The 13,929-nt window shown below is 52.8% G+C and overlaps 2 protein-coding genes across 2 annotated transcripts; both read left to right on the top strand.

Moving 5' to 3' along the window:
- The first annotated feature begins 12 nt into the window (after positions 1-12).
- PDCD1 (programmed cell death 1) lies at positions 13-5,667 on the top strand. Its single transcript, XM_015871947.3, has 5 exons — positions 13-1,613; positions 2,791-3,120; positions 3,770-3,925; positions 4,209-4,243; positions 4,911-5,667. Exons 1-5 carry the CDS (start codon positions 1,436-1,438, stop codon positions 5,103-5,105), a joined length of 894 nt encoding a protein of 297 aa, XP_015727433.2. The 5' UTR covers positions 13-1,435; the 3' UTR covers positions 5,106-5,667.
- A 4,371-nt stretch (positions 5,668-10,038) lies between these two features.
- LOC107318104 (receptor-transporting protein 3-like) lies at positions 10,039-11,948 on the top strand. The gene is made up of 2 exons (XM_015871507.3): positions 10,039-10,305; positions 10,977-11,948. The coding sequence occupies exons 1-2, from the start codon at positions 10,160-10,162 to the stop codon at positions 11,668-11,670; spliced, it is 840 nt and encodes a 279-aa protein (XP_015726993.2). The 5' UTR covers positions 10,039-10,159; the 3' UTR covers positions 11,671-11,948.
- The last annotated feature ends 1,981 nt before the right edge of the window (positions 11,949-13,929 follow it).

Genomic DNA, 13,929 nt, shown 5'->3' with positions numbered 1-13,929 from the left:
TCCTTCCCTGGCATCTGGCTGCCCGCATGCATCTACTCTGCCTTTGCCCCATCCTTGCTTTGCCCTACAGTTTCCCACCCTGTGATACCACATTACAGCATCACTCTGGGGCACGATTCACACTGCCCATTCCTTCCAGTGATCCTCTCTGCCTTGTTCCAGGTGGCCTTACTCCCCCCATTAATCCCTCCTTGTTCCACTGAGCAACAACCCCGTAGTGCCTCACTTTGAGCGTGTGTTGGAAAGTGTGAGCAACCACACGATGATTTTGATCAGAGCTCAGGGGCATGAAGCAGTTTTTCTTGCTGATCCTTCCCTCAGCAAGGTGCAGCCTCAACTGTCACATCTTCCACCACCTGCATCTGAACTGCAAAGACTTCAAGGAGCTTTTGGGGTCTCCAGTGCTTCCAGTGACGTGGCTGGCTGGAGTTACCAGCCCCAGGCTCAGCCCTGTGCTCCCTCTCCTTGGCCACCCCCTACTTGCTGCTGGGGTTGAAAGTGAGGTGTGGGTGAACCCCGGCCTTGCCGCTCACTCCTGAGAGCCTGGAAAATGATGAATGCATCATAAGAATAGCATCATTTGCCCCAGTTATTAATTTTCCCCTGACACTTTCCAAAATTGCAACTGCAGTGTGCAGGAGATGCAGGAAGAACAAACAAGTGGTGCGGTTTCATCACCGGTTATTTGTTACATGAATATTAGTCACAGGGCGAGCGGGAAGCATCGCTGATGGAGAAATTATATCTATAGCAAATGTCACCCCAGTAACAGTACCCCAACCCCGGGCACCTGCCCCTGCTCTCTGCTCTTAGTCACTTCATGGGATATCATTGGATACAGGCCTGAGGGGAAAGCCTCTTCCTTTTCTTTCTCCTTGCTTACTCCCCCCTTTTCCTTTTCTCCTCATCCACCATCTCTTTTTCTTCTACTTTTCTCCTCTCTCTCCTCATCATTTCCCCCGTCTCCTTTTCTCCTCTTCCTTGTCTTTTTTTCCCCCTTTTTCTCTTTCTCCTCCTCATCCTCACCGTCCTTATCTCCATCTCCTTTACTTTTCCTCCTTCTCTCCTTCCCATCTTTTTCTCATCTCTTTTTCTTCTTGCTCTTTTCTTCTTCTCTCCTCCTCTTTCTCCTCTCCCCATCTCTTCCCACTGGGAGCAGCCAGGTGATGGCAACTCCTGGCTTCACAGTGCCATATGTCCCCCGACACCCCACCAGCACCCAGTAGGAGCCTGAGATACCCCTTCTACTTATGGGCCAACCTTGGGGCCAAGGACATGTGCCCATCCCTCCTTGGGGGAGCAGACGAGGAGGGGCAGGGCCAGGCCATGGCTCAGCTGTTCCCTACACGATGGGAAGGAAGCTGGGGGCGGGAGGCTGCCTGGGTTTCCCTGTGGGGCTGAGACAGTCACGTTTTATTTGTACCCAACCACTGATATGGGGAAGGAAGCGCCGAGCGGCACAGGGCACAGGCACACGGCACAGCAGGGGTCTCGCCGCTCTGCCATGGCTCTGGGCACCTTGAGGACGATGAGGGACAGCATGGAGGGAGCTCTGGTTGTCCTCTGTGTCCTGCTGCTGTGCTGCAGCCCACCACTGACCAGCTGCCACCAAGGTAGGTGGAAAACCCAACAGTCTGGGTTGCGCTTGGGTAATGGGGTTAGAGGATGGAGGAGGGAGCTGGGTCCTGAGGTCGCAGTGCTGGAGCCATGCTGTGAGTTGGGTTTGGTGCTGAGCTTCTGTGTTTGTTGCGTGCTCGCATTTTCTGCTCTGGTTTTCACCCCTTGGGCTTCTCCTCTGGGGTGAGCTCAACCCTCTCCAAGCCTGTGGCTTTGCTCAGAGTGACTTTTTGGGAGGGAAAGGAAAGTGGAGGGTGACTGAGTGACTCTGGACAGAGTGAGGATGACCCCACTTTGGTGGCTTTGGCTGCATTGTGTCCTGATGGAAGCCTCTCACTGTCCCACCCCAGGCATTGTGCTGGTGCATGGGAGATGCAGGGATGTACGTCAGGCCAGTTTCTGCTTAGGCTGTCCTCCGAGCAGTTCATTCATTGCTAACAGCAGCACACAGTAGGAAACAGAGCCCTGAGCCTGCTGAATATTTCCTGTTAAATGCAAAAAACTCAGAACGCTGCAAACATTGAAACTCGGTGGCACTCGATCCACCTAATTGAGGAACTTTTCTGATTTGGTGGGACTGTTTCTATGGCCTTTGGCTAACACCGAAAGGATTATGAGGTCTTTCTAATCCACACCCAGCTTCTAGCAGTGCTTGTGGTTTCTTCTGAAAAGGAAGATAAATTTCTTCCCAGCAGGGACATTTCCAAGCGCTGGTGGTTTGGGCCGCCTGCTTGGTCAGACAACCTACATGACAAATGCTTCTTCTTTCTTTTTACTGTTCTCATCCAAGAATACTGCAGCAGCTGCTTCTTCCTGCCGGGTTAGTTTCTTGTGCTGGGACGTTGCCGGCTCCAGTGACTCCAGCAGCCAAAGCAAGGCCCCCAAAGGCAGTTTTCCATAGTGCAGGTGGTCTTGTGGGTTGATTGTAGGTAGCCAAGAGTAGTTTCCTCCACTGAGAATGACACAGATCTCAGGGCTGGGCTTGTGAGCAGATTTTTGTAAAGCCTTTTATGGGCCTTCAGGAGTTAATGGTGAAGCAGCTGAGAAGCACATGGAGCGGCTGGCAGAGCAGGCAGTACAATGGGCACAGGGGCACGGCTGTTCCTAACACCTGTGGCTGCCCGGGTGTGTGCTGTAACTGTGCCATCTCCTTGTGCCTTCTCTCCCAAACAGTGACCCTCTTCCCAGCCATGTTAACTCGTCCTGCCGGCAGCTCGGCCACTTTCATCTGCAACATCTCCATGGAGAACTCTGGCTTGGAGTTCAACCTCAACTGGTACCAGAAAACCAACAACAGCAGTCCCCAAAAAATTGCTGAGATCATCCGAAACATCCCCCAGAAGAAGATGGAGAAGTATCGGCTCTTCAACAACACTCCTGTATTCAAGATAGAGATCCTCAATCTCCATCAGAACGACTCAGGCTTCTACTACTGCGGGCTGATCACCTTCTCCCGCTCTGATAAAGTGGTGGAGAGCAACCATTCCCAGCTGGTAGTGACAGGTCAGCCTGGGGTATTGGTGTCTCCCTGTGGTGCTGCCCCAAGGAGGGTGGGGGTGGACACTGGGGTGTCTGGGGAGGAGATGGGGACTGCCTGACTTTTCTATGGGCTAATCTGTGGAAGAGACACGATGAGAATGGGGCTTTGCATGTGTTGGTATTGGTGGAATGCCCTCCCTCTGCCCTACTCCCTGACCCATAGGTGTGCTAATGGCCTTCCCTCTAAAAAAAAGACAAAAAGACTGTGAAAATTACTCTTCTTTCACAACTACTGGAATCATTAAGGTTGGAAAAGACCACTGAGATCATCTAATCCAACCATCAGCCTATCACCACCATGCCCACTAACTTCTCTCAGCGCGAGCTGGCTCCAATATGTGGAAGTGGCCAGGAGGAACTATGTCCTCCAAGGGGCTCTGCTGGATATGGGGCTGTGCTGTGGAACAGCCTGAAATTTTTCATAATATCCAACCTGAATATCCAGTCTTTTTCCTAATATCCAATATGCCCAAATTGGGGACCCCTGAAGAGATGGCAGGGCTGTGGCAGCTAGCCTGGGACTGAGCCTGTTCTAAGGATGTCCTTCGCTCCCCCATTGCCACTCAGAGACCTGGTACTCCTGACCTGCTGACTTTTTGCATGCTTCTTTCAGAAGCCTCTGAGGGGACAAACACAATTAACGAGCCCAGTGAGGAGGAAAGCAGCCCCCCAGATCACATGAAGGCTGTGCTGCTGGGCACCTTGCTGCTGGCTGGTGTGATCGTGCTGCTGCTCTTTGGCTACATCATCATCAACAACCGGAGAGCAGGTGGGGTGTGCTAATGGGGCTAGGGGTACACCAGGGGATGATGCTCCTTCTGCAAACATGGCTGGGACCCAGGGACAGATGGATGGCTGGGGCGCATGGGATGGTTCACTGTACCTGAGCTCAAGTGGTTTGTCCCTGGGGATGATGAGGGAGAATGGTGCACGGGCCTTCTTGGTAGTAGTGTCTAGGATGTAAGGGTGGTGTCGAGCCCTCAGGGTCAGCTCCAGATACTTATGCTGCCTTGGCATACAAGCATCTTCTAACCAACTGTGTTACTTTGCAGACGTGCAGAAACCATCATGTGGAAACACTCTGGCGGTGAGTTCTCCACCTCCAGCTCCCTGCCTTGCTGCCTCCTTGCCTTTATCAGAACTTTGCAAGCCTCTCGCTTCTCCTATCTCCCCTGGTGCTGCTCAGTCTCTCCTGCACCTCAACCACGGCTGCTCTGCACATGCAGCAAAGCCCCATCACAAAAATCAAAGGACTGCCTATGGCAGGACAGGACCTCCCTAGTCCAACCCTTGCTCAAGCAGGGTTCTATTTGTTGGTGGATTGTGTTGCTGTAGAAAATGAGAGAAAATTCCCCTCTGTGCTCCCATATTTTCAGCTAGAATTTATCTTGCTGCATCTTGGGCTTGTTCCTTGTCTTTCTTTTGCTGGGTGCTGCATGGAGTGCCTTCTCTCCAGCCCTTTTAGGACAGCAAGCTGGTCCCCTTTGCTCTCCCCTCTCTGGAATGAGCAGTCCCAAACTCATCCTGAGCCTCTAGTGTACAGCGGAGAGGTGGAAAATGGGTCCTTGAAATGCCTGTGGGTGACCCCAAGGCTCACAGTTTGTTTTTCCCATGCAAAGGAAAGCATTTGCATTGCTCTCTCCCTCCTGAAATGCTGTTTTTGGCAATTGCTGTACACGGGGTCTCATGCTGAGGATGAATGGTGCCGCTGGATGGTGGATGAACCTCCTTTATGTTGTGTCCTTGCTCTGCAGGAGGAGGTGAAGCCACCTGCAGTGTCTGTGTCCACCCTGGACTATGGTGTGCTGGAGTTCCAGCAGGACACACGCAACCAGGTGCCCCCTGAGACCTGCCCAGCTGAGCAGACCGAGTATGCCACCATCGTCTTCCCCGAGGAGAAACCCATAACACCAGAGCGAGGAAAGAGGCACAAGGACAAGAGGACGTAGCAGCCGCCCTCACAGCCCTGCTGATGGCCATCTATGTGCAAGGACTGCAGTGACAGAGTGAATATGAGCTTCAGTGCTGGATTTCATGTTGGACAGTCTTGACTGTGCTGGTGACATGGAATGAGCACCAAGGAAAAAGAACATGTGAGGATCCTGGTGCTGTGCTTTGGGCATCTGCTCTTTGCTGTGAGCTGAACAGTGATGTCGATGGGGCTGCGTTCAGTTTCAACCTCCACTTGGGGTTTCTGCATTGGCTGTGCTGCATCCAACGATGCTGGCAAAGCATGGCTTTGGGAGAGAGCTCCAAGGTGAGGATGGAGGTGGTGCTGGAGAACGTTCACACACTGAGGTCTTGTCCCAGCACAGGGCCTTCAGCATGCACTGCTATTTAATGGACCCCTGCAAAGCAGAAAGGTGCTTTCTGTTCTCTATCTGGCACTTTTCTCCTCCTCTGTGGAGATGAAGGACACTGCTGGGCATCCTGGGAAGCCCTGGGATGGGGATGCTGCGCCCAGTAGGAGCCAGACCTGGCCATGGGGATGAATAAAGGGTTTGACACCAAGGCTGTTTTGTTGACTGATGATGGCATGTGCGTAGGCAGGCAAATAACGGCTCGTGGCAGCCGGTAGGTACGGGTGTCTGTTGTGGTTCCAGAGCCTCGCTATGTGATAAGCGAGCTGCTCTTCCTCAGAGCTGCTCTTAATAACTCTGAGAACATAATGCTCCCCAGACCCAGATGCAAAGCAGTCCCTCCTCCTTGCTGGTCTCAGCAGGGTGTGCTTTCTGCTCAGCTGGGGACAAGTGGCCCCAAGGTGCTGTCTGTGGTCACACAGCAATACACATGCCCAGCTGTGAAGCTGACTGGTTCTAAACTTATGTCTGTCCTCTTGAAAGCAAATGCCAGGGATGTGCAGCCCAATAGACAGCATATAGAAACTGAAAGAGGAAGCAGCGATGATTGCTAAAGGCTGGAGAAACTCTGATAAAGAGCAAGCTCGGAGGCAGCAGAGTCCTGGTGGGAGACCACGAAGCCTTGCGGAAGCAAAGTCATCATTTGCATCTCACACCTTGGTAGCACTGTCAGCAGCTTTCTGTTTCTCTTGCCCCAAATAACTCACACAGCCTTGAGAGGGGCTGCTCAGGCACAGCGGGGAGGGTGCAGACACTATGATCAGTGCCTTCTTGGAGCTGTGATGTCCATCAGAACATCCAGAGCAAATCACATGGGGTGAGCACTCATCCAGAGAGGCTTCCATCCCTCCTCCTTAGGGCAGGACCATGGAGGTGGTAGCCACACTTTTTCTCCCCTAGGCCCCACAGAGCAGCATGCAGCTCATACCACACTTACTCATGTTGATATGCAGCTCAGCCCCTTTGGACTCCTTGCAAGGAGCAGTATCGTGCCACAACTCTAGCAGCATGATGGTTGGGAAGGAGTCAGCCGTAGTAAGCAAGAAGCAGGAGCTCAGTCAGCAGTTTGGGTTCTGCCTTTCCTGTAAGATATGGTTCTTCATTTTTTTTTCCTCTGGGGTGATGGGTGTATCAGAAGTTCTGCAAAGCTGTGCTCCAGGCATCATCTCCCATCTTCATTAGCAGGGCAGAGTGCTGCTGACCCAACAGGACTGGCCTTCCATAGCTGCCACTCATTGTTAGTGGAGAATTTAAAGCATGATGCAGGCTTTAGATCCCCCAGCTGAGCATCCCTGGAGCTCATAGTGCCCCCAGATGGGTATTATATAATCCCATAAGCCAACTCTAGGCATGCAGTAGGGTGTGTGCCATGTAGGACCAGCTGCAGCATCTCCTTAAGTACACCAGCCATGATTAAAGGCAATTGGGAACATGTGAGCAATCATCCCTTAAAGAAACTCTGGTCTAAAAGTTAGAATTCTGGGAGAAGCAGGAAGATGGAGAGGAAATCCTCTTTTACTGATGCAGGAGCATCTTTAAGGGGAGCTATGCCACAAAACAGCAAAACATTGTTTCTGCGTAATTAAACATTGTAGTGAAGGAAGAAGGAGTAGTGAGACTCTTTGCCATTTCACTTACATGCAAGCCATATCCTGGTCACTTATATGCATTGAGAGTGGGGATGTTTTGGAGCAGTGTTTTCTGTTTTGGATGGTTCAGGCTGGAAGAAGCCTTTTGTGACCGATCTGACAGACACAGTAACATGGGAGCATCTCCATGGCCTTGTCTGGGTGGGGAAGGGGCTGTTGGTCCTGGAAGGGATTGGCTGAAGTGAGATGGTGCTGGGCAGGTTTCCCAATACTCTCCCCTCCTCTGTTTGCACTGCCTTGGTACAATGTGATGGGTTCATGCCCATTGCATCTCCTCCATCCTGTCCCATTCCACTGAGATCCATGCCCCATCTGTGACTGAGCATGCTGGAGGCTCACAGCACATCTGCATTTCCTCCTGAAGCTCTGATTTTGCTTTCTCTAGTTTTGTTTTCAGTTGGCTCCACGGTTTCTCCTTTCTCTTCCTGTCTTTGCTGGGATGCTGCTGGAGGGGCTGGGTAGGTGACTGAGGTGGTTGGGACACCCTGACAGCAATCCTGCTTCCATTACACTGAGAAGAGTCTCCTTGGAGGGTCTGAGTTGCCCTCCTTACACCAGAGGGACCCCCATGAGGCCACCAGAGCACCAAAACCCATTTGAGGTGGTACTTGCTGGTGTTTTCACAGCCAGTTCCTCCTTTGTATCTCTCCTCCTGTTCAGCGTCTATGCCCATTCAAAATGTGAGGACAGTGGGGTAACAAACAGGGTGATAGCCCCTCTCCATATTTCTTCATTTCTGTGGGACCTGATCCTCCTTGCTCTAAATGATCCTGGGAGAAGTGAACTTGCTTTTCCTAAGGGCTCAGCTATGAAGGTAGCACAGCCTGGAAGGGATGCTACAGCCAGTGCTTGCACCTAGAGAACAAGGTGACAAGCATTCAGTGACAACAGTGGCAAGATGGGAGGAGAGGATGAGGACGTGAAGTGGTGATGGGTCCTGGGAAGACACGGATGCCCAGTTCATTATTCTCTTCAAGGAAGGGGAAAAAAGGATCCAGGAAGCTCTAGATGAATCAGTCTCGGTACCCAGAACACCACTGGAACAAATTAGTAAGGTCACCAAGAGATAAACACTGAGAGGGCAGCAATGGGGCTGAGAGCGTAGAGCAAGCAGGAACAAATTGTGTCAGACCAATCTAATTTTCTTTTCATTAGGGTGACTGTTTGGGTGGTGCAGGGAAACCGGGAGTGATACTATCTTTGTGCAGCACTATATGACATTCTCATAAGCAAATTAGGGAAATAGGAAATTCTGTCGCCGTGGGTGGACGGCCACCCAAGAAAAAAGAAGCCCAAGAAGAGTTATTGATCCCCCTGGACCAGGGCTGGAGCTTGGGCAGGAGGTGGGGATGCTGGCAAGGCAAGAGCTGGATACAGAGTAGACAAGGCTCCTTCTCCTCCTCACACACCATCTCACCTGGGGGTGGGAGACAAAGCCAGAAATAAATGCAGGCTGTGTGAAAGTGGCAGCGAAATCACCTCCAGGGCTGTACCTTTGTATCCTTGACGCATCCAGCAGGGGAGTTATACCAGCACTGGGATGGGGAGGGTTTGCCCTGGTGGGACAGGGCTGATCCCTGAGGTCAGGCTGGGGGTCCTGCGGGAGCATTTGTTCTGGTAAGCAGCGAGCACTGGGGCAGTGCCAGGAGGTGTGTGCTGAGTGGAGCAGGACGTCAAAGCAGTTTTTTCTCAGTGGGTGGTTTTGGGAAAGTCCCTTCAGCATTGGTGAGTGCAGGGCTGTGACTGGGAGCAATGCTGCTCTCCTTTGCTGAGAGCGCGGGCTCAGCGCGCACCGAGTCATGATCTGAGTTGTGTTGCCGTGACGTAACGGAGGATGCTTTCCATGACAGTGGCTTTTTGGAGGCACTTGTCTAAAAGCTCTGAGCCTGAGGGGCAGGAAGAACCCACTGGAGCTTCCCTCCCTCCTTCTGACATGGCAGAAGAACTGAGGGTAAGAGCCGAGGCTGAAACCCACATTCCCCAGGTGGAGTGATGGGTTTGTTTTCCCACAAAGAGGGCTTCCTGCCTGGGGGGCTCCTCCTGCTCAGAATGTCCTTGTAACAAAAGAGAAACATTGTCCCCCACACTGTTCCCCCCACACACATCTCCCCAGGGGGCTCCCTTCACTGTGCACAGAATAGTGACCTCTGAAACCTTCAGGTGGCTTCCCCAGGGGTCATATCATCCCTTAACTCCTGACAAGACCAGTTGCCCTCCAAGCACTTGTCTTTCTTGCTGCCCATCCTGCATGCCTCAAGAGGGATGCCCACAGATAGAGGAGGCAGGGGCTGCTGCTGGCCCTGCTGCTTTCACCTCCCGCAGTGCTCTCAGCACAGAGCTCACCTCCTCCCCACTTTCTGTTTTATGTGCGGTGCCATCATCCCCAACTTTCCACTCTGCGGTTTCACGTCAGGCTTTTTTCTGCTTGAGTTGGCTGAAAGTTGTTAAAAACAGCCCATGTTTGGTGGCAGCTATCAGGACAGATAAGGCTACCTGGGGTTTTGTCGGCTGCTGAGCCTTGCATTTTCAGTGAGTTTTGGTTCCATTATACCTATGCAGGGCAAAATCTCTGCTGATTCTCTCACTGCTGTAATATTCGTGGTCCTGGTCAGCAAACAGGTTTGCATTTGCATCCTATTTGCCTACAAACAAAGCAGCAGTGGCGGCTTCAGCAGGAATAGGAGTTTGTCCCATGCCCAGGTCTTACATGCAAAATGTGTGGTGTTCAGGGTTACCTGTTCTGCCTTTGTTTTGGGAGACTTTTTGCTTGGCCAGGATGCAGCGTGGTGCCAGCTGCTCCTGTTAGCACAGAAATCGATTGGGGTGGTGCTGCACAAGTGGGTACAAAGGTTCCGTTCTCTGGGCACAAAGATGTGACTTTGCACCCATGAGGGAAAAAGGGAGGAAAGGTTTTGGGGGAAGAAAGGCTGCACACGTGTCAGCAGCCAGAAGCTTGACCTTGGTCACTGACACTTCCCAACTCTATACCGGACCATGAAGACATGGCAGGAGATTTTTGCAGAGAAGGCTGTGAGCATGAAATTAATGGATCCATGGACATTTCAGGAGGATAACAGCCTGCAGGTGCACAGGCTAAAGCCTGGCTGGACGGAGTTTTTGCAGAACCATGTATCTGGGAGGTAGGGTCTGCCGGTTCGGTCCCACTCGAGGGATGCCACCATCATTGTCCTCCCTGTGCTGGCTCCTACCACCTTGGGCTGCAGTGAGATGACACTGGCCTTGGTGGAAGGGTTGCAGAATGTGCCAGCAGCCCTTTGCCCACAGCACCTGCAGGGATGGAGGAGGGGGATGCAGAGAGGGGAGCTGAGTGTGGAGGAGCTGCTAACTCCCATATGTACTGTGAAAGATGAGTCAGAAGGGGAGTAACCTGCAGCTTCTCAAGACATCTCCTCACCTGACCTGCAGCCTCCACCCACACCTTCCTTCTGTTTTGCTTCTTTTTTGACTTCTCCAGCTTGATGCTGGCTTTCTGCTGAGCTGTGTGTGGGTCAAGGGCTGAAGACCCACATGGAGCTGGAGCTTGGTTCTTCCCTCCCCTGGGGACTCTACTCCAGGCAGTGGGGCCAGGACAGGCTGGGCAAGGACAGCAAGCTAGTCCTAAATTTTACAGTACTTCAGCCTGCTCCCAGCTCATGAGTATAGAACTACCCAGGTTGGCATCATGCTGATAGGGGAGGACAGTCTATGTGTGTAAAGCTGATCCATTAGCTCCAGCTGCCCAGCTCCCTGCTGACTGTGCTGGGTTACAGCAAAGAGCTGGGATGAGCTGGTGTCCTCCATGTCCCGGCAGGTTTCAGTGCTCCCAGTGCCTGTACAGGTGGTCCTCAGCCAAAGTGCACATCCTCTTCCACATGTGCTATGGGATGGTGCTGATGCGAATCTTCCGTCAAGCCTGCAGGCAGTGCCCAGACCCCCCGCTGGAGGAGCCCATATTCAGCCTGGAGAACATAGAGCGACTCCTGCACAACCTGGTGCTGAAGATCCTCGAGGACTTCTACAACATGCCCATGCTGTCAGCCGACCTCCTGGAAGTGGTGGTGGATGGGTGTCATGCATCAGGGCCACATGACAGGACTCACTGTGAGGGCTGCAGGCTCGGTGTCTGCAGGAAGCCGAGACCAGCCATGGAACCTGGTGCTGGGAAGACCAAGATGGGTGTGAGCAAAGCCCAGAAGACCAAGATGGATGTGGACAAGACCTGGAAGACCACGATGGAAGAGGACAGGGGCTGGAAGATCAAGATAGATGTGAACGAGGCTTGGAAGACCAAGATGGCTGTGGACAAGGCTCGGAAGTCCAAGGTGGGCAGGCACAAGGCCTGGAAGCCCATGGAAGATGCGGACAAGGCTGTCTTGATCACGAGGTCACCAGAGCAAGTTGTAGGTGGTGGCTTTCCCTGGAAACGCTGCTGCTGCGTGGGCTTATCTGTTCTCTGTATTTTGGCAGCACTCCTCTTTGCCCTGCTTTATTTCCTCTTGTGGTAGTGGGAGCTGGTGCTTGTGAGCACTGGGATGCTGGCTGAGGGTGGTGGTAATGGAAAGGATGGAAAACTGACTGGAAAATTGGATGCCTTGGCATGGCAAGGCTCCCCCAGCTCACAGGTGACAGCCACCAGCACCATGTCAAGGCACCTTGTCTCCAGCCCAGGGGAGCCCAGCAGGCCTGATGGTTTCTTATGGGGCATGTTCTGCATGAGGATGGTCCCCAACTCCTCACACAAAGGATGGAGTGTTCCTGCAGGAATAAAGCAGCTCTTTGTCCTCAGCCCAAGATGCATCTGTGCTTTTTAACTTCTCCAAAGCCTTTTCTGAATATACATGAGCAGAATGGTTGGCAGTGAGGTGTTCCTTTATCTGCTGTCTGTTTGTTTTATCTTCCTTTATCTGTCTTGTGGGGGACATATTCCCATTCTCCTGGTTTGGCCTTTGTGAATTTGGGCACCCAAATTAGTTGAGGGTATCTGGAGCTGCAGTTTTGCAGCAAACACACAAAGAGCCATTAGCATCCACCCAGCCCATGCCAGAAGTGGTGTCCCATGTGTCATGTACCTGGAGGTCTCCCCAGGGTCTGGATAAAGGGGAGGGTTGTGCCATTGCTTTCTTCACTGCTGTAAGACTCCTGTCTTTTCATGCATATAAGCGGTATGATATTGGTTAAAACAAACAAACAAAACCAAGAAAACCCTGTGCTGTTCAAGAACACCGTGGGCTTTGCCCCTTAAGCACTCTGTCCTGCCCATCCCACTAGCTCTCCTCTTTCCCAGCCGTTTACTTCTCTTCTGCCTCCCGCAGCCCTGGTGCCAGCAGATGGAGCTGCAACATCTCCGTCACTGCACTGGGATGCACCGGGACCAGTGACCATCAGCACTGGGACGGTGTGGGCTGCCCTCCCCAAATGCAGGATCTCCTCTCCGTCATCCGGTTCCCTGTAGTCTGGTACCCCCAGGCCATACCCTACATGGCCATGGTGTCAGTCTGTGAATGAGCCGCTCTCTCACTGTGATTTTTCCAAGTCTTGGAGCACAGGAGCTGCAGAAGTGATGCAAAGTGCTCTGATTCAAATGTCTCCTGACCTCCAGAGCTGATGGGGGACAGTGATGCCGTGCCAACAGGGCTAGGTGCTACCAGCAGGGACTTCCCAGCAAGGAGAGGGAGCACAGTCTGTCCACCTGGGGGGAATATCTGTGAAGTATTGAGCATTTGGGGCAGGGGAATAGTGAGACCCAGAGGATCTCGTGGCTGAATGGCCCCTTCTTTCTGGAGGAGGTTTCTCCTTGCTGGGAGGCTGAGCTGTGCTTCAGGAGGAGGCTGGTCCTGCAGCCTGGAAGGAGTCCCTTCCCCCGTGCGGCTGTCCTAGTATGGGGAGCAGCCTGCCCTCTCCCCTGTGGCATTATGTCATGAAGGCAGAGACACTGCCAAGTTTCTCACTGCCATTGCCCGTGGCCCTCTTCTTTCCATGCTGAGGTTTTCCCAGCTCCAGTCATCATGTCTGGCTGTCTGCAGCATGCTCCACCACCCAGCTGCAGAGGGAACTCCCTCGCCTCCTCCTGTGAAGCCAGCTCTGGTGGAGCCCGCATCCCTGCAGGGGCCCTTGTTTTCCTGCTTGGGTCTTTCTGCTCATTTTCAAGGGCAGAGCCATCCTTCCAGTGCCTTCTGTGTGCACACACACATACAAAAGGGCTTTCCCACCAATGGCCTCTCATACATATTCAGCTTTCCTACCCCTTCCCCTTCCTGCTGCTGTCTGCTTGCCTGCTATCTCTTCATGCTGTGTGTGCATGCCTGGAGGATCTCTGCCCTCTCCATCATGCAGCTGCTTCACCCTCTCCCCATCACTCAGCAACACCCACGTTTCTCAGCCACAGCCTCTTTTCTGGGCTCCTTCCAGGATACCTCCCTACAGCTGCGCCCACCTCCCATTTGTTTCTTAGCACACTGCCCCCTTGCTCAGCCCCTCAGTGGCACAGAGACAGTGAGCTCACCCCAAGGAGGATAGCTGGGGGATGAAGAACGCTGCCTCTCCCAGCGAGACGCTGGGAGTCCCACGTTTCTGCTATCCTGCCATGTGCCACACTGGCCTGTCTGGAGCTGGGCTCTGCTGCAGCTGACTCTCAGCTGATGGCTGGTACTTACACTTGGCCAGAGACAAGCAAACCTCATGTGGAGACGTTTTGCTGGCCTTTCACCACTGTCAGACTGATAAATTGCTGCCTCTGTGACTGTTTCCCTGGAGAGAGCTTCTTA

The sequence above is a fragment of the Coturnix japonica genome, chromosome 12, assembly GCF_054131305.1.
Source record: "Coturnix japonica strain WE chromosome 12, WE-NBRP24, whole genome shotgun sequence".
NCBI classification, from domain to species: domain Eukaryota; kingdom Metazoa; phylum Chordata; class Aves; order Galliformes; family Phasianidae; genus Coturnix; species Coturnix japonica.
The sequence above is the reverse complement of the archived record's forward strand: the minus strand, read 5'-3'. Positions and strand labels throughout refer to the sequence as shown.